General features: G+C 40.2%; 1 protein-coding gene across 1 annotated transcript in view; it reads right to left on the reverse strand.

Moving 5' to 3' along the window:
* Window positions 1-3,932: 3,932 nt before the first annotated feature.
* The window catches only part of LOC307234906 (seizure protein 6 homolog), a gene marked incomplete at both ends in the record, with an annotated part of 152,377 nt that continues 143,650 nt past the window's right edge, over window positions 3,933-12,659 (reverse strand). Inside the window, 4 exons of the mRNA XM_080006772.1 lie at window positions 3,933-3,990; window positions 5,903-5,910; window positions 7,366-7,465; window positions 7,836-7,941. Of these exons, the coding sequence (XP_079862898.1) occupies window positions 3,933-3,990; window positions 5,903-5,910; window positions 7,366-7,465; window positions 7,836-7,941 (272 nt within the window). The remainder of the gene's footprint in view (window positions 3,991-5,902; window positions 5,911-7,365; window positions 7,466-7,835; window positions 7,942-12,659) is intronic.

Below are 12,659 nucleotides of genomic sequence, written 5' to 3' on the forward strand. Positions count from 1 at the left end.
CGACTTAGTCGTGTCTGCAGATCGGCTAACCACCCAGCAGTGGCTAAACCCGGCTGGCTAACGTTGCTAACGACGGAGCCGAAACGTCAACCACTCAAGGTTGCGATGGTTCAAAAAGCCGAAGCGCCAAAACCCGTTAAGCTCGAGAGGAAAAAACGGAGCCGTTTAACTAGATCGTTCTAGCACCGATCCGGATTCGACGCGTGTCGAACCTGCCAAAATATATGCGCCGCCGAATGAAAGCCGAGGGCAACGGAATTAATCTGCGGCCTAGCTGGCCGGCCATGATTCTTGTTCCTGCTCCTGCAAAAAGGAGGGTTGTAAACCTGCAAACGCGTCGGCTCTCATTGTCAACACAACGGCCTGACGAAAAACGCGACAGCGGATGTGGCGCCGCGGCGTCCGACACGCGACTAGCGAATGCCTGCAAACGGATTAATCCATAAACACGGCGCGTTGAGGTGTAGAATCGGTCGCTGTTATTGTTGTGAAGAATCCCTGCGCATCGGCGCCGCGGCGACCAGCAACATCCTCTCCGAGTTGGCGCAACCGCGAACGACCGGGCGCGCATGCGCACTCGTGTGGCCAGAACCATCGCTCATGAGAGGGAAAAACGAATCTTATTATCATGTTACGAATCGGTTCATTTGTGTGGGGTCGTGTTTAACATAACACGGGCCTCCGTTTTATATTGATGTACGCGCATTTGGCAACATCCATATTTTTTTTAAAATCCATATATCTTGTTTTATTTATTATCCACCGTATATTCGAATATTATGTTCCTGGTGTGGTAACTGTTGTCCTCGCCACCAGAGGGTAGCAATCAGCTGTGGTGTTTACGTACCGTTCTCATAAAAAGTAAAAACACCGAACAAAAATGGTAAATTCGTTGTTAATCTTTGTATTATTGTTTTCACATGAATGTGCATTTATGAACAAAAAAAAGTTAAATTGTATTCAACACCTCTCTAACATTCTACTCAATTGATCCTCTGTATTTTGCTTTACTTGTTCCTATTTTTATTTTTTATATATCCTGCATATATAACACATTGTAACTTTCTTACAGAAAAAGATGTATGTTAAGTTATTGTGATGAGCATTGCTAAGAATAAAGTTCTGGTGGTGTAGTTTTCCATATTCGAATTATGAGGGTGAGGGTGAGATAGATTCCTCAACACTACTGTGGTATTTCTTTTAGTTACACATTGCATAATTGTAGTAAATGATCAAAGGTACTGAAACTCCAAGCGCTCTGCATATATAGAAATGCACAAAAAATATATTTATTTTAAAATGTCCACTTCAAATCAACATGAAAGTTATATCCTTTCAAAACATGCATGAGTTCACATAATTACTCATAACATAATGTAGCCTGTCATATCACCTTGTAATTAAATATTTTTAAAATTCATTGCTAAATTAATTAAATTCATAAATCCGGTGATTAACCATTCTATGCAATATAAGCATTTGCCCCATTGGATTGCATTCAAGCGCAGTGTTTTGTGAAATTAAGGAAATACATGCCAAAGTAAAGGTTGATTTCACTCATGAGTTGCCCCTCGGGGTTATGCTAATTAGCAGAGCCGCACAATTAACCTAATAATCTGGTGTGGTGTTTTAACTTTTCGGAACCTCGATTTTTAACCTCTGCATGCTGTGCTCCAATGCAAAAAAAGAGGTTTAACATGTTTCTTTGTTTGGGGGCTTAAACGTTTGCCCCTTTGGATTGCATTTAAGCAGTGTTTTGTGACATTAGGGAAACGCACCTCCCAGAAAAACCTTGGGTTTATCATTATTCTTTACTGAGCGATGTGTCTAAGCTTTTGAGGTGCTGGAACGTGTTTAGGTGAGGTGATTCCATCTGCAGTCATGCAGTGAGCTAACACAGATAGCTTCTTGGTACTGGAGACACAGTAATGAAATTACTGGTAAAGATCTTCTTGTCCAAATCAAATCTGGATATGACAGAGATTTTATCAAGATTTTTCACAACGTAGCCTATCACATCGCTTTGCAATCAAAACATTCAACGACTAGGCCGAAACATCAACCACCTTAAGGCTCCGCTGCCCCCCTATTTCAATTCACAGGTCAAGATATGGTAGATAGAATTTTTATGTCGTAATCATGGGACAAAAAATATTTGAAGAGTTTCGGTGGCACAGAGGGTTGACAAAAAAGTCAGAAATGAAGAGCACAAGCCTCCCTTTTTTTCCTGAACAATAACTTTTTATTGAAGATGTTTGTGAAGTAGCTTAATCGGTATGCTATGCATACACTGAATCAATAATAGGCCAGTTATCATCATTGTCATCACACTAGTTTATGGAATACGTATTCTTACATGACGATTACTGACAAATGACGGCGGTGGATTCCGAACTCAGGACACAATCTCCAAAACCAGCGGAGGTCGTGAACGACGGCTCTTCTTTGTCGCTGGTATCACCCATTGAAGAAAACCTGCTTTGGGGTTGCGACTGGAAGAAAAAACAACTGATTGTGTGGAATTTGTCATGGGAAAGACTTTAAAAGGAGATATCAGATACGCTGATAGATATACGCTGATTATGAATGATAAATGTCTTATCCTCTAAAATGTACTGTATATTATGGTAACATTGCTTTTTAGGGCCTTCTATCTAAGACACATTCTGACATTCTCAGGGAGGATATGTTAACAATTGTCATCCTGTTTTTGGAGACCGCTCCAAACATTTTCACTAACACCCTAATAAATACACCCAAGACCCTATGGATACCTTAACGTTGTCATCCAAATGTGGGTGACAAAAGATATCTAATGTATAATGTGCATAACCGAAAAAAACAAAAACAAAAAACAAACATGTTAAATGCACTCATCGGTAAGGGCTTAGCATCAGTTGCTTCTTTAGATGATGCGTTTGTGATGAAAGTCTTAAGAATGTGAGCACAGGATTAAAAATTGTACCAAGGGCGCTGAAGACATTGCAGGGACTTTAAAAATAATCGGCCACCCAGCTGTTCCAAAGGTGGGAGGCTGGTTGGAGGTGATGGCATGTAGTCCTCAGCAGTCTAGTAAATGGGCGCTTGTATTCGACTATACTGTATGTGGAGGTGATGGCCCTCTGAAGGAGTCGCTGGTCATAGACGGAGAGTGACGGGAGCCAGTCAGTAGATGGCCAGAGCCCTTCCAGTCCGTACATGCTGAAAACACACACAGCCCCTCCCCCCCCCCCCCCCCCCAAATTGAAACCTCATATTCTCTGGTCTCCTGCAAAGAGGAGAACACGCAAGACTTAAGAAAAAGAGAGAAACATCCTTCTTGGGCACAGATTTGGAACTAAGCCCAGATGGATAGACTGTTTTTTCTGTGTTGTCAGGGGCATGATTTTTAGAGGGTTAGCTCTTGGGTAGCCTACTCCTAATGTTGATGTGAATTAAAAAGTTTAAAGCAAGGGTCTTATGTTGCATTTTAAGCCTGGCCTATAACAACATTTGTATTGCCTTATAAACCTATTTATATATTTATTTATGATGCTTAGGGTTCCTGTGTTTTTAGTTTAGATTTAGATTTATTTAAGTTATTTCCGGAAAAAAAAAGTGAAATCCAACTTTTTCTTGTTTTTACAAATAGAATAAAGGTTTCACAAATCTAAAATAGGGTTTCAAATGCTATTTAGGCTTTTTATTATAATCTAGTCCAGGTTTGACTACTATAAGTACGGTATATCTTTTTTTTTTAATCTAGACCTGGTGTTAAATTTGCTGTTTGTAGAAGAAACTGTGAAATCCACCTTTTATCTGTTTTCACAAAAAAAATAAAGTTTTCACAAATCTGAAATAGGGGATTTACATGCTGTTTAATATCAATACAATAATACAAACCATTTACCGTGCGTTTATATTGAAGTTCAGTCATGCACCAGTTATGTCTGTCAAAGGTTGACTGTCACGCTGTACAGGTACTCCTCACTTAACGGCTGAGTTCCGTTCCTGTAACCAGGTTGATAAGCGAGGACCCGTGTTATTTCATGGTAAGCGGACGTGGCCATTGCGAACGCTAGTGTAGTGAATACTGACAAACTGCCGGAACGAGACTGAGAACGGTGATGAGGTGAGATGTATACAGTGTATATACAGTACTATACATAGTATATATAGTGTATATAGTGTATATAGTATATATAGTATATATTGTGTATATTGTATATATAGTAAATGTAGTGTATATAGTGCATATAGTGTAGTGAATACTGACCTACTGCGGGAATGAGACTGAGACTGAGAAGGGTGATGCAATGAGATGTATACAATGTACATCGTATATATAGTGTATATAGTATATGAAGGGTGATGTGCGCTGAGATGCTTGACACTGAGACGCCGCACACGCAGCGCGCACGCCACAGTACACAGTGTACAATACAGACTGGTCAGAGAGCTGGTCGTAAGTCAAGTTCAAGCTCAAGTTCAAGTTCAAAGTCCGAACGGTTGTTAAACAAGTAGGTCGTTAAGTGAGGAGTACCTCTATGTTATTGAAAATTCTGAGGGTTTTTGAACGTTACTCAAAACGCACCATAACATCAGAAGCTGCAAATCATCCCCCTTTCAGCTAATTACTGAAATAAAAACAATATAGCTGTTCCAATGTTAATGGTTGGAGTTTCCTCCATATAATTGTTTTTGTCCAAAACACATTTCACTAAAATAATTTAGACCTTTAAAAAAAATTGGTGGACCCCCTGCAGTACCTCCAGACCCCCAGTTGAAGACCACCGGTTTAAAGCATAATCATCTATGTCAATGTCTGTGATCCCTTGACCTGGATGTTTTTACCTTTACCTTTTATGGGGGATGGTAGCTCAGGCGGTCTAGTGATCTAAAGGTTGCTGGTTCGATCCCAGGCTCCTCCTGCTAGCATGCTGTAGTGTCCTTGAGCAAGACACTTAACCCTTAATTGCTCCTGATGGCTGCGTCCGTCGGTGTTTGAACAATTGTAAGTCGCTTTGGATAAAAGCGTCTGCTAAATGTAATGTTTACCTCCCGTCCCTCTAATGCTATTGTCGAGAAGGGTTGGCATTTTCAAGTCAAACCGCTAGTATTAAGCTCAACTGACTTACATGTCATTAAAAAAAAAAGTCATTCATGTTTCCCATGGACATTGTTACTGTATTTCCAACAATTTGAACTCTCCCAGTTGAAACACAACGAGAAATTGCATTGAAATAATGCACCTCTTTTTTCTTCTATCTCTTCCCCTGGGGACTACTGCAGTGTTATCCTATCGTATCTTACAGAACCTACTTCTATACATTCTACTTTTACACGTTTGTAGTTTAATATTTTATTTCCTCCCTTTTGTACTGTATTAGTGTACATGCATCTTCAAGGTTGCACATACCATAGAGTAGAATCGGATTTATCTGAACCCGATTGATTTTTGGTTGGATAAGATGAGATAAGATAGTCTGCTTTGCAAACTATGCTTATAGCCTCTGTGATTCACTGTTCTAAGCCTTAAGAAACATCCTTGCAATTACTCTGCAACCACTCAGAAATGCCTTGGCAACCACCTCATGAATCCCTAGCAACCACCTGGTATACCTGCATGACCACAGAGCAAACCCCATCAACTTATGGTGGACTATTCTAGGTTCTGAATGAATCCAAGGCAGGTTCTCTTTCTTTTCTTTACCATCCTTCTGAACTAAATTCATACATTTCAGATGTAAATTCAGACTTAAAATACCGGGGAGGTTCCAGTCCTGTTAGAAACTACCTATTACTACTACCTACCGTTTTACCAGGGTTAGGGAACCTATTGCGGCCCTCCATTTAACATCACCCAGCCTGCAAAGCCTATTTGTTTTTCTTTAATATGCCAATAGTATGCAAATGATCCAACCTTCTCTGCTAGAACACAAATTTTAGATCAAAAACAGAACACGAACATCCATTCATAGCAACATACTAATTATACATTTGTAATGAACATGTAATTATTAATCTGGTCCAAAACAGGAAAGAGGTTCCCAGTCCTTTTGCCCCAGTTTTATACCACAGCAACAACCCAAAAACAATGCACTGGCAACCACCCTGTATACCTTAAGACCCTAGATTTGGTTCCAGATCTAGTTGTTTAGGCAGCATACTCATTTGTACTTGTAGTGATATCTAATGGTAAAATAACAATAAATTAGAAGGAATTCCAATTTGTTATAAGGAGCCAAACACACACATAAAAAAAAAAAAATCGTAGGAAATCTGTTAGAAACATCGACACCAGTTTTCAGGACCGAAAAATTGCTGTTATGTACATCTCACGTGAAGGTTGCAGAACCATTTTAAAGCATTTTTTGTTTACAACCTGCTCTTCATGCAATCTGTTAAATTTCACATTTAAAATAAAAATGGATCCACTATGTAATGTGGTTTGAGTCATCTTTCATTTTTTTTGTTCGCTGTTGCCTGTAACCGATGGTATTGTTTATATCCTCCAATCAAATGTAATAATATATGTTATATATTAGAAAACATCCTTACAATATTATATATTGTCAAACCTTGTTTATCAGAACCTTACCTATCTGAACTTAATGGTCAACCAAAGCTATTATTTTTTGCCAGTTATGTTACAGTCACAGAAGGAAATGCTATCAGATGTCCAATGGATTGCTCATGTGTTTATAAATCACATAGGGCCTCATTTACAAAAACATTCTGATCCATCAATATTTTCTTACTATCATTTGTTCCTACTTTCGGAACAAATTTAGAACCGTCCCAGACCAAACCCATCACAAGTAAAACACAAATCATTAAGACATCAGAGTCCTGGTTGTCTCAATTATAATTAGTATATTAGAAACAAAATTAATAGAAATGAATAGATATTCAATATTATACAATATAATACCATATAAAATATAAAAATAAAAGTCATTAACTACTACTATTATTTTTCTCCTTTGTGTATCTTGTTTTTTATGTGTGTTTTTATATGTGTTTTTATAATTCCAGGATCCTTAAATTAACTGTGTGTGTATATATCATAAAGTATTCATATTAATTTCCAAACAGGCGAGAAGGTAAGATTTCCAAGGGCATATTTGTGAACGAGGCCCATTGTGAGTAGACGTGATATGTTTCTGAGGGAGATTATAAGCTGCTGGAATTGTTTGAGGAGCGGTTTTCTTGTTTTCGGTTGACTGCCTTTCCGTTATCTCACCTTGTTGTGTTTTGACGGAGCGCAGGCATGGGAGACAAGAATGAAGAGAGACAGAAGAGAGCAGTTGAAAAGATGACCTCGTCCTATCCGTGATATTGAAGCGCACACAAATTAAAGTCAGTAGGCACGCGTGCACCTACCGTGGTCTCGTACGCAGAGCTGTCGAAGGCGGCTTCCTCAGATATGTGGTCATACGGCAAAGTCGGGGAGACGGGGAGCCGTAGAGGCTTTTCCTGGGTCCTGAGCACAAACATGGAACCCTCAAAAAAGATGCCTCTTTTGGAAATACGTGGATAATGGAACATAGGATCATGACGCACACCAGTGCAGGGCTTGAAATAATCATGAAAACGGCCTCAAAAAAACACCATGACGTTAATTTACAATTTATTTGGAGCCAAGAAAGTATTTTTTTCTATTATTTTATTTCAAAATAATCTTTGATGTTCATTAGAAGAATTACAGATCCAACAATAAGAAGATAGAAGATAGATTTATTATCCCTTGCATCTATGCAAGTCAAATTTTGCGGAACAGGACCAAAGGGAAATTGGGTAAAAAGAAAAAATTCACCAATTGAAGAGTTTTGAACTTTTTCATATTAACCTACTTTGAGAAGTAGAGGTAGATTCCCACGACGAGGATGAGAAGGGTGACCGGGATGAAGACGGCGTATGCTACACGGGCCCCCGCTATCTGTGACTCTGCACTAGCCGCTATAGTGAGGGAAAAAAACAGAGGAAAAAAAACCAACATAAAATTGCACTTGCAAATTAAAATGATTGCTCATTCACAGTAATCTGGTTTTAGTGAACTAGTTTCTTCTAAGACTTGAAATAAGCAAAAAATTATCAATTTTAGCACTTAGTCACCACCAAAGGAGTCACCGTCATCTTTTGTCTCAACTAATTAACCTGAATTAAATGTGCCTACCATTGCCTAAAACACCCAAAACTTTTCATAAAAATGAAATATTGTTGAAAACAAGGTGAGATGGCAACTATTAGACATAGACATTTACTGAAGTTTCACCTTTGAATCAAATTTAACTTTTTTAGCGTAAATCTGATATCTAATCTCTAAACTCTATATCTAAAAGACGTCTTTTCAACCATGGGATGATCAGCTTATTTTTATTCACTCACCTATCAATTGGCATTCGAAACCAGATTGCATATGAAAAGCATTGAAACGAAAGCAATAATCTCACAAAAGGTTTTAAGATGCCATCTAATAGAATGATGAGTGATAGATGAGTTAATAAAAAGAAGCTCCTCAGCGAAGTTATGCTACCTGAGAATGTATGAAATTATTAAAAAGAAATTGGTTAATTTAAAAAATGCACATTTGTGTTGTTTTTCTTCCTCATAATGAATTACTGTAAGCTGTAACTAAACTGTCTATACTGCACTGTATGTTCATATAGTATCTTTGAGTACCTAAAAACGTTTCAAACACATCTGAGGCAGACCTGCCAACCTTGGGAAAATATTTTGAGTACCACAATAGCGTAACATGGAGTCTCTGGCGTTTGAGTTACTCCAGCTAAACGACTCCATCGGTTATTCACACAGTAGCCGTCTCGTAACAAGGCTCATCACATCGTATGCGAGCTACTACAGCTAACTATCTACAGTATACAAATGAATCTCATTAGGATATACCCCTTGAAATGCATCATCTCATAAAGTTACCGAATATGTTCACCAACTAGAGATGTGCCGATTGTAATTTTCTTGGCCTATTCCGATTTTTAAAAAATTGGACCCGCTCATTCCGATTTTGGCCGATTTAGATTTTCATTGGATTGTATGTTCATAATAAAACATTGACTATTAAATAGGCATGCGATCATTTTGAGTTTATATGCATGATTGGAGAAATGTTCAACATTTTCTCATCACTTGGTCTCATTGGGTATATCTGCTGTACGTCAATGACAAATACATCATGTGATCTGACCGCGCTCACGTGACAGGACAGCTGCTCAGTTACCACAAATGTGAGATTGCTGGTTTTAACACTGTGTTTTTACTATTATTCATTATTCACGATGGAACAGTCACTGAGTTCAGATAAAATAAAATACAACACGGAACGGTCACTGAGTTCCAATAAAACAGAATATGGCAGTGTCACCAAGTTTCAGTTTAATGCAACCTGTAACTGCAAACAACATATAAACAACATGGAAATGTCCAGTTGAAACTTCAAATGAAAGTCTCTTTCACTTTTAAGTGCAAATATACCTTTCTATTCTACCCCTTTCCCACTGCACCAGAAACCCGGTTACACTCGCTAACATCCGGCATTTGACAACAGTGGGAAAGGAAAAAATAGACTCTGATCGGTCGACCTAATTTGTTGGAGTTCCAGACGCTGGCACATACTATAGACAGAAATATCCGTGTATCATTCAATCATTTCATATCCCATTTAGAATCCAAAAATCGAATTGACTTTTTTCCGCATGGGGTACCGTGAAATGTTGTGAGTGTGGGGATTACACAGTGGAGAACCCCCACGCTCCCCGCCAGGCTCCGAGTCACTCCGGCGTCGCCGCAATCTGGTCCCCACTCCCTCCGCTGAAGGACCGGTGTGCACTCATGCATCGGTAGCAAGGAGTGTCCGTGCTGCCGGTGTCCTTGCTGCCGGTGTTCCATGCTGCTTCTACTGTAGTGTTGGGTCGTCAAACAACCCAACACATTCTTTTGAATGGCTCAAAATACTTTTTTTTCCAAGTTTTTTTTTTCCCAAGTTTTACAGTTTTATGTTGTTGTTTAAGTTGCTGTCTATTTTGTTCCCAATCACACTGGAACCACGACACGCCCCTTTTCCGACTTTTTTGTGACGTCAAATGTGACGCACCAGAAAAAATGGCGTTTCTCCTGGCAATGGTAAAGGTGTCAATTGCCTCTTTTTAGTGGCTTGGTGTGAAAACAGTATTTTCTTTATATGGTAATTGTCATTCCAAAATAAACTGCAATCATTGCAAAAAAATGTAATAATAATAAATGACCAACTCTTCTCGCTCTCATTCACTGGAACTCACCGTGCATTAATCCAACTGAATCAAATTGAACGACTCGTTTTACTAAGTGACTCGTCAAGAGCCAAGTTTCAAAAAAAGAGTCAAACTTTTGACCACAATCTGAGTTTATGGACTACGAACAACCAGAGCAAACACTCCGCTGCAGTGAGAGAGATAAAAACGCAGTCTGCACAATTTTGGAATATTGTCAGGTGATAAAATATTCATCCAATCTTTGTTTACCTTGAAGTATCTCCAAACAGCTGACATTTTCTTTCTTTCGCTCTCTTTTTGAGCATCAACTACGCAACTCCGTATGAGCACAGTATCTGTGATAGAGTGCAGTTATATGATTTCGCCAGTAGAGGGACTCTATCTCAAGTAAATGCTCCTTTGCCCTCTCTGTCATGTGTTGCACCGATAGCCAGCCTGGCATGTTACGGCCGCGCCACATGTTGTTGAAGACGGTTAATAAAAGGTGAACAAACCAGGAGTTGGTCTCTGTTACCTGATGGCAAAATACCAAGATACCACATATAGCGACGAGGATAAACTGGAAGAATGTTAGGCAAACAGTGGCGTGAGTTTGAGCAGAAAGTTGTTAGCGAGTGAAGTGTAGCTAGCTAAGCTAAAGCTAAGGCTATCGCGGTAACGGGATATTGGCGTGCTGCTACAAGCGTGAAGAAGCTGGGCGCTCCCTTTATCACAGAGTGAAGACAAAGACAAAGACATGGCAGCTACAGTGGGGTCGGTGGCACCCTTTGACAACGAGTCGCAGAGCTGGGAAGAGTACTGCGAGATCCTGCATCATTTCTTCGTGGCAAACGGAATCGGCGATGCAGAGAGAAAAAGAGCCGTGCTGCTGAGCTGTGTGGGCGCGAAGACCTACACGCTGATAAGGAATCTGCTGAGTCCGCAGTGACCGGGAGACAAGTCGTTCGAGGAACTGGTGAGGTTGTTAAAGAACCATTTCAACCCGAAGCCTAGTGAGATAGTGCAGCGGTGGAAGTTTAATCCCAGGAGCAGGAATTCCGGCGAGACTGTAATAGAGTACGTGGCGGAGCTAAGGAGGCTCGCACAGGACTGCAACTTTGGAAAAACCCTGACGGTGATGTTGCGGGACAGACTGTGGAATAAACGATGACCGCATACAGCGGCGGCTGCTGTCGGAGGACGGCTTATCGTTTGAGACTGCACTGAGGCACGCGCAGGCAATGGAGGCTGCGAACAAGGACCTTAAAGATTTTAACAGTACGAGAGACAATGCTAAATGGAGCCGAGCGACAGGTACCATATGCAAAGTGTCCGATACGTACACAAAAGAGCAGGTTGGACGTGGGAAATGCTACAGGTGTGGGGGAATAAGCCACATGGTCAATGAATGCAGGTTTGCGGATGAAAAGTGTCATGACTGTGGGAAGGTGGGGCACATTAAGAGAGCCTGCAGGTCAAAACCTGTTGATAGATGGAAGAGGAAAGGCGATAAAAAGCTGAAAGGGGGGAGTGAAAAGCAGGATAAGAGAGCAAATTTCATGCAAGAAGATGGAGGGGACAGTAGCAGTGATGAGGTTTTGACTATCTACAGCATAAAGAGTACAGAAATGACTATGTATAACATGCAGGAAGAGATAGTCTTTCCCAAAGAAGAGCCCATCAAGATAGAACTAAGTGTAAATGGCACAAGAGCAACCTATGAGGTAGACACGGGTTCCGGAGTGACCATAATGTCAGAGGCAACATTCCACAACTTATGGAGGGTACAGAAGCCTAGACTACAGAAGTGTAAGATAAACCTGAGGACATACGGTGGTCACAGGGTAAAAGTACGTGGGGCATCAAAACTAACAGTAGAATACAAAGGCAGTTCCAAGATGTTACCAGTAGTTGTAATCAAAGGCTCGCGACCGAGTCTAGAGGGGCGGAGTTGGAAAAAAGCTCTAAAAATACCCATAGACTGGCAAGATGTACACAAGATAGTGGATAGAGAGGCTACTGTACAGGAAGTGCTCTCAAGGCATGAAACAGTGTTCAAGAATGAGTTAGGGAAGCTGAAAGGATTCACTGCTAAAATACATGTGGCTCGAGCGCCACCCCATACTTTTATAAGCCAAGATCAGTACCTTTTGCGATGAAGAAAAAAGTGGAACATGAACTTGAGAGGCTTGAGAAAACAAAATTCATAGAGCCAGTGAAATTCTCAGAGTGGGCGGCACCCATTGTGCCCGTCTTAAAACCAGATGGTGAAGTGAGAATCTGTGGAGACTATAAGCTCACAGTAAACAAAGTGTCTCCATTAGAACAATACCCCATTCCAAGAATGGAGGACCTGATTGCATCCTTAAATGGGGGAGAGAAGTACAGTAAGCTCGATATGAGTCATGCATATCGACAAATTGTGCTTGA

This window comes from Zeus faber (assembly GCF_960531495.2).
Source record: "Zeus faber genome assembly, chromosome: 9".
Taxonomy (NCBI): Eukaryota; Metazoa; Chordata; class Actinopteri; order Zeiformes; family Zeidae; genus Zeus; species Zeus faber.